The following is an 8,168-nucleotide window of genomic DNA, read 5'->3' on the forward strand; positions in this document are numbered from 1 at the left end:
AACAGTGCAAGTGAGAAGCCCTTGTATACAGCCACGTCACATAGGAAAACCAAGCATGTCAGTACATCTCATTTTGGTTCTAGGTAGAACTGCATATAGAGGAGTTCTTGAGCAAAACGTAGTACTACTTTACTAGCTACTGAATACTGTGAAGGTAAATCTATGTCATGCTGTTTAGCTCATTCCTGTGTATTTCCAGCGCCATGCCATCCACCAGCTCCACACCACCGTCCCCGTGCTCCTGTCCAGCAGGGTCGTTCACACTGAGAGATCACCTTCCCAAAGAACAGTATGAGGACCTCGTCCAACGGAGAGCAGAGGAGTACAGGAAACACCTCCTCAGGTGGGAGAGATGGCATTTATAGTGTCACAGAACATTCCTGCCTCTAATGTTAGGCTTGTTATGAGGGCAGGATGGCATTTATTATTGTGTGTGTGCATGTACGTGTGCGTGTGGGTGTTTACACGTGTGTGTTTACGTGAGTGTGTGTGTGTACAAATATTTGAATTAAAATCTACTAAATATACCATGTCTGTCTCTTGTAGGACCAAGTCCAGTCTGAACAGGCTGCTCTTCGCTCCGTCTAACTCCCCTTTACAGTACCCCATCCAGGGATTCACTGTGGTCCCTCTCCAGAAGACCCTCATACCAGGTCACACACACACACACACACACACACACACACACACACACACACACACACACACACACACACATTTGTGGAAATGAACAAACTTGTTATTCAGGTAACTTTATTTTCAACATCATTTCAGGTTTAGCTCTGCATGCAACAAAAACAACAACAACAAATTACCAGGTTGGTTGGAAACTCAAGGGCCTTCAAGGGTCTTCGTCGCTACCAGGTGTAAAAACAAAACGTTAGTTGGTGATGGTTTTCAAACCTGGTTTCAGTAAAGGTTTTTCAACATGGATACTGAAAATACACTGAATGAATGAATGATCAATGAATGATCAATGCCTTTACTGAAATTATGCCTATGTGCAGCAAAAATCACTATCAATGTCCCATAAGGATTGCTGCAGTACTCTTCAAACCTGTTTATTCATGTTAAGATCTGCAACTCATTCATTATGATTGACCCTTATAGTACAGTGCTTCACTTTTACTGTCTATGGTGGGTCTCATCCAGGAAGTATAAGATATCTATGGTGGGTCTCACCCAGGGAATATAAGCGGTCTATGGTGTGAGCCCTGTTCTGTACCTGCAGGTGAGTGTTCGTGTGTCCAGCGGTGTCCTGGCTGTAGAGTACCCTGAGCCTGGCCAGGTGGAGGGTCAGGGTCAGGGTCGGATCACTCTCCAATCCCCCAGCCTCGCTGACCTCAACAACCTCCTGGAACGACTCACCTACACCAGCACTGTGTATCACATACACACCGGAGACCTGGGTAAGACCTTGGTTAGAACTGGGTTAGACCTGGGTTAGTCCTGGTATAGCCCTAGGTTAGACCTGAGTTAGATCTGAGTTAGACCTTGGTTAGATTAGATTCAACTTTATTGTCAGAACAGAGTACAAGTACAATACAACGAAATGCAGTTTAACATCCAATCAGAAGTGCAAATTGTGATATAAGGGCATGATATAAATAGAACAAGAGGTAGTGATAGGTAACGATGTAATATACAGTACGTACAGAGGTAGTATTGTAAGCATCAGTATAGTCTCATCCCCCAATCTCGTGTGATCAAACGTGATCTAACATTGTACCCTGACTGATCTGTTACGAGGCAGCCATGTGCAACAGGGCAAATAAAGTGCAGAAGAATGAAAATAATAATAATAATAACAATAATAATAATAATAGCTGGAACCATAGATGGTGACAAACTGTGACAAATTGGACACTTATACAGCATGGACTTATTATGATTTATGTGGACTCATGATATTGATATGAGATGATAAATGTATATTGAAATATTGATGAATATGATGTGATGTAATGCAATGACATGTGATTTAGCGTATTTGGTATATCTCATAGATTTGTTTCACATTAGTTATTCTGGCTCCATTTAATATTTTGTTGTAATTGTTTTTGCTATGGCGTCAACAATTAGGGGCCGGTATGTTGGAGCCATATTAGGGCCTTTTGAGTTCAGTTAAGAACATCTACTAATAATATATTTTGTGTTTATTGTGTGTTGAAAATTATGAAATATCTTTATGAAATGTTTTGTTTACCTTTTTGACGTTGGATGTATGTACCTTTAAGGATTGATCACCTACCTGATATTGAGCTAATTACGGTGAGGAGGCACCTGGTAGATGGCTTTATATAGGAGATCATTATGTGTGTTCACCAGGGAATGGTGGATCTGATTAAGTTTTGAATCGCACAGCGGGTGGCAGTGTATCGTACAGAGCTCAAGAGATATAAAGTATGATAACGATCCATATAGCCCAGCTACTAGTTTTATCCTCAATTAGATGTTTAAATGCATGGATGAAAGATTGATAGAATAGAGGATCCCCATCAAACACTGGCACCTCTCTCTTGGGTAGTAGGGATAAGTGCTGCTGCATGATGATGAGATCGGCAATTTGACTTTGTACCATATTACTGGGGTTTTCATGAGACGCATGTCTGTTTCTTGAGGGATGTTGCTGTGGTGGACTAGATGCACCTGCCTCATCCTGAGGGCTACTCTGGAAGTGCCTCTGGAGTGGGGTCTTAGGTACAGCAGCCATCTGCATGAATTCTATGGGAGAGTCAACAGTAGGTTCCAGGTTTTATAGGCTTACTGGCCTACAGGCTTCCTCATAGTAGGTGTTCATATCATCCCCTGGTGGCTGCTTAGCCTCATCACTGCTTAGGAGGACCTTAATTTTAGCATCCGCTGCGGCTATTTCTGCCTCCATTTCCAATTTCTCCATTTTAGATTTGATAATGGTCTCCTCCAGCAGTAAGGCATGCTTGTCCTTTAAAGCAACACGTCGAGCCTCCAGAGCTGCCTTTTCAGCAGATGCTATTTTTGCTGCATAAGATGCTCTAGATGCGGTAGAAGAGGTTCTAGATCCTTTTGACACATTGGAGATGCTGTCCTGTGGTGTCACTCCTGATTGCGTCCTTTCCTTTTGCCATGCATCGACCTCCTTGATGAAGTAACAGGGGCAAATAAAGTGCAGAAGAATGAAATAAAGTGCAGAAGAATGAAAATAATAATAATAATAATAATAATAATAATAATAGCTGGAACCATAGATGGTGACAAACTGTTTCTGGTTGGTGAGATATGACTGAAACCAGGAAAGGACCGTACCGGTGAGGCCTAAATGGTCAGATAGGCGGTTGAGGAGGATTGAGTGGGAGATGGTGTCGAAGGCTGCTGAAAGGTCAAGGAGGATGAATAGGCTGATGCTGCGGGCGTCGGCAGCAATGAGGAGGTCGTTGGTGACCTTGATGAGGGCGGTCTCTGTGCTGTGACGTGTTCTGAAGCCGGACTGAAGGATCTCAAAGAGCTCATGGTTGGACATGTGCTGGTGGAGTTGGTACACTTCCTCTAGCCAAATGCACTTTGTTGTTTTAGTCACTCTGGGTAAGAGCGTCTGCTAAATTAATGTAAATGTAAAAAGAAACAAGGGGCCTGTTTGAATGTACTTAAAATATATCCTTCTGTACATGATTAGACTTCTCTTTTCTCTCCTCTTCTCTCCCCAGCTCACTTCACATATGAACAGCACGAGGCAGTCTTCCCCATAGTCATCCAGCGACCATCGGTTCCTGTTTTATATGACATGGGAAAAGGTAGATCATTTTAGTAGTGGATGTGTAGTGGTGCCCAAATTGTTGCACCTGACTGTAATGTCATTTGTAACCAACGTGACAGCAGTGATCGTATTATACTTTGCTCTAAAATCTGATTGAAGAGGACTAAGAATTGGATAACTTGAAAGGTATGACTTAAGTTGAGTGTTCGCTAAGGTTTCTAAAATGTTTGCCAAATATGAAAACTTGGAGATTTATGTAGGGGAGTCACATGGGCAGTCTTCCAGGCCCTAGGAAAACTACCAGAGGCAAGACAGAGATGTATGGGTTAGTTGTTAGTGTCAAGAAGGAATCCAGTTTATCCTCCCCAATCAGACTGGCATTCATGGCGTGCCAGTCATGGACACGCCATCCAGGATGTCAACAGGTGAAACGGGTCGGAATACGGAAGAGGAAGTACAAACTACCATATTCATACATGAATTTGGAGCGTCAGAATAACCTCTCTGAAAAGGCCACAATGTTCATTAAAGGCTAAAAAAATGTTTTATCAGAAATTGGACATACAGTGTCATTTAATTTAATATGGGAAGGAAGTGAGGTACTAGATTTGCCATTAATGGAGTTTACTGCTTTCAACAGACCTGTATCCTCATTGTAACCTGTTACCACATTTACACCCTTTAAATCCACTGCAACGTGATGTGTTTGACATCTGTCCCTGTAGACATCACTACAGCGTCTAATCAGAGTGATAATCTGTCCCTGTAGACATCACTACAGCATCTAACCAGAGTGATAATCTGTCCCTGTAGACATCACTACAGCATCTAACCAGAGTGATAATCTGTCCCTGTAGACATCACTACAGCATCTAACCAGAGTGATAATCTGTCCCTGTAGACATCACTACAGCATCTAACCAGAGTGATAATCTGTCCCTGTAGACATCACTACAGCATCTAACCAGAGTGATAATCTGTCCCTGTAGACATCACTACAGCATCTAACCAGAGTGATAATCTGTCCCTGTAGACATCACTACAGCGTCTAACCAGAGTGATAATCTGTCCCTGTAGACATCACTACAGCGTCTAACCAGTGTGATAATCTGTCCCTGTAGACGTCACTACAGCGTCTAACCAGAGTGATAATCTGTCCCTGTAGACATCACTACAGCATCTAACCAGAGTGATAATCTGTCCCTGTAGACGTCACTACAGCATCTAACCAGAGTGATAATCTGTCCCTGTAGACATCACTACAGCATCTAACCAGTGTGATAATCTGTCCCTGTAGACATCACTACAGCATCTAACCAGAGTGATAATCTGTCCCTGTAGACATCACTACAGCGTCTAACCAGAGTGATAATCTGTCCCTGTAGACATCACTACTGCATCTAACCAGAGTGATAATCTGTCCCGGTAGACGTCAACTCCCAGGTGACCATCGTGACCAAGACTTTCCTGCGGTACAGCGAGCTCCAACGCCTCATCAGCAGCATCAGGACCTTCTACCCAGTCATGAAGATCATCATCGCTGACGACAGCCTGAAGCCTCAGAAAGTCAACAGATCCAATATAGAGCAGTACATCATGCCCCCGGCACAGGTACAAACCACAGTAATGTAGTTTGTTGTTTACAGTTTTTCTCTATCGCTTAAACACATTTTCTCAAAGCATTTTCTCTTAACTGTTAACACAAATCCAAAAACGTACACACAAAACCCTAAAGTCCACAAATCTATTGCAAAAGCAAACACTGCATTCAAAATAATGTCATGTCTTCTCAAAATAAAATGTTTGCATGTCATTTGATTTATTCCAAGCTGGAACATTTGGTGAACATGTGGTTACTGCACGTCAAATCAAACAACTCCATCAGCACTCAAAACACTGTCCTCATTGTCTAACAGTGCAGAACTATCACCCATCAGACCAGTTTTGTATGATCCATTTCCTTGTTTATGAAACGTGTCATATTTCATACATGCTGGAAACATCTGCAAAGTTTCCTTACAGGCCAGTATCTTTACCTGGATAGAATAGAAGCTGTTGAAATTATGACTCAGTCAAATCCTGCAGCCTACCTCTATGATGGTTGAGGTCAATTCCACTTATTAATTTACTATTAAAAATAGGCAGAATCCACATTCATATTAACCCAAAATTCACTAGTAATATGATCTATGCTTACATGGTATTACATGGCATTGACACAGGACTAGGAAAGTTTCAAAGTTGGCAATTTCAACCCTTGCTTTCGCACCCCCATTCGGCCAATATTAGGTAGTATTAGTCCCCTAATAATACAAATTAGTATTAGTATTAGCATTATAATAATAACTATTTATATGAACTGTTTCCTGGTTGGCTGTTGTCTTCAGGGCTGGTTTGCTGGCAGGACCCTGGGCGTCTCCCAGGTAACCACAAAGTACCTGCTGTGGGTGGATGATGACTTCCTGTTTACAGCGCAGACCAAGATCGAGAGTCTGGTGGAGGTGATGGAGGCGATGCCTGAACTGGACGTGGTGAGAAAAACTGGTCTTTACTGGTGTTACTGGTCTTTACTGGACTCTACTGGTCTTTACTGGTGTTACTGGTCTTTATTGGACTCTACTAGTCTTTACTGGACTCTACTGGTCTTTACTGGACTCTCCTGGTCTTTACAGGACTCTACTGGTCTCTACTGGACTCTACAGGTCTTTAACAGCCTTTACTGGTCTTTACTGGTCTCTACCGGTCTTTATCTGTCCTTATTGGTCTCTACTGGTCTTGATTGGTGTTACTGGTCTTCACTGGACTCTACTGGTCTTAATCAGTCTTTACTGGTCTTTACTAGTCTGTACTAACAAACATGAGACACAGTGTCAACAATGGTTTCTACTACAATACCATGACAAAAATAAACCTGGATTCAAACCCAGTCTGTCTTGCAAGCATTGGCCTTTTCATCAACTCAATCTGTTACCTCTCTCTGTGTGTGAGCAGGTGGGCGCGTCTGTGGCCGGCAACACCTTCCACTTCTCCCTGGTCTATGAGGAAGGCGACGGGGAAGATGGCGGCTGTCTGAATAGGAAGTCAAAGATCAAATACCAAAGCCTTCCTGGTTTCCCACAATGTTCTTTCACCGACGGGGTGGTCAACTTCCTCCTGGGTCGCACAGACGCTATAAGGAGAGTTGGCTTCGACCCCCTGCTGAAGAGAGTGGCACACTCGGGTGAAATATTACTATATATTATTTTTATTTGTTTATCCTCATTATCTATTACATAAGCAACAGCTGGGCTGCTCTTCCTGGGGTCCACACAATCATCTAGTTTAGTTGCACTCTCTTCCCAACGGTTTATTTAAAGTCACCAAGGTTTTATGAAAGGTGCAATCTGGGAATCAAAGAGCAGTATCAATTAAACATTTTAATATATGGATATAGCAATCCCAGATTGTCCCTTTTAAATATATATATTTTTTGGTTGACCGTGAACAAGTTGTTGTTTTAACCCCATTACGAATGCTTCAGGTATTATTCAGTTGTTGGGAATTATCGCTACAGTATACTCATCCATCCTTCTTCTTTCTCCTCATCCCTCCCTCCCTCCCTCTGTTTCAGAGTTCTTCATGGATGGCCTGGGCAGCCTCCTGGTGGCCACCTGTAGTCATGTCAACATCGCACATCAGCCCAAGAAGGCAGGAAACAAGCTGTACTCTAACTTCCGTTACCTGAAGGATGATCGTGAATTCAAACTGGGTCTTCACTTCTTCAAGAACCATCTGAAATGCATTCGTTATGGATAGATATAAGTCTAGTGTCCCAGGAAATATATTCATATGTGGTATGAGGAATTTCTCTGGTTATGTTTTTTTTACTCTCCAAACATGATATACTTCTGTCCACGTCAGCAGAATCAGAATCAGAATAGCTTTTATTACATCCAATGTACAGGTAAACAAGAGTAAAATGTTTTGGCTTAGGTCCTTCAATATTGGCATTGCAGCAGGATACACAATCACAATAATAGAATAAAGTAAATAAAGTAAGTAATAGGCCTAATAAACTAGAATAATTTAATAAAGTGATGGTAGTCGTACTACAGCGGAACCAGTCGTACTGCAGTAGAATCAATAGGCCTAGTGCAAAATGCTGTAGGCTACAGGGTACATAGGTCTGGTCATTTGGGCTGCAAACTTTTATTTTTATTTTTTAATTTTTTTTACCTTTATTTTACCAGGCGAGACAATTAAGAACAAAATTCTTATTTACAATGCTTATTTACAATTAAGAACAACATTATTATTTTACAATGCCGGCCTGTTTACAATGCCGGCCTGCAAATTGGTAACCAATCAAAATTGTATTTTATTTTGAAACACGGAAATAAATTTAAATGTTGTTGAAAATCACAACACAAACTCGCTAGTCAAGCCAAAATACTGC

The 8,168-nt window shown here is 41.8% G+C and overlaps 1 protein-coding gene across 1 annotated transcript; it reads left to right on the plus strand.

Annotated features, from left to right (window-relative positions):
- Nucleotides 1–203: 203 nt before the first annotated feature.
- Nucleotides 204–7,528, plus strand: LOC308150753 (beta-1,4 N-acetylgalactosaminyltransferase 1-like; the record flags this gene model as incomplete). Its single annotated transcript, XM_080523550.1, has 8 exons — nt 204–343; nt 547–625; nt 1,232–1,409; nt 3,684–3,770; nt 5,163–5,344; nt 6,121–6,264; nt 6,725–6,953; nt 7,344–7,528. 8 exons carry the CDS (start codon nt 204–206, stop codon nt 7,526–7,528), a joined length of 1,224 nt encoding a protein of 407 aa, XP_080379676.1.
- Nucleotides 7,529–8,168: the final 640 nt, after the last annotated feature.

Source organism: Nansenia antarctica, assembly GCF_963989245.1.
Source record: "Nansenia antarctica genome assembly, chromosome: 2".
NCBI lineage: Eukaryota > Metazoa > Chordata > Actinopteri > Argentiniformes > Microstomatidae > Nansenia > Nansenia antarctica.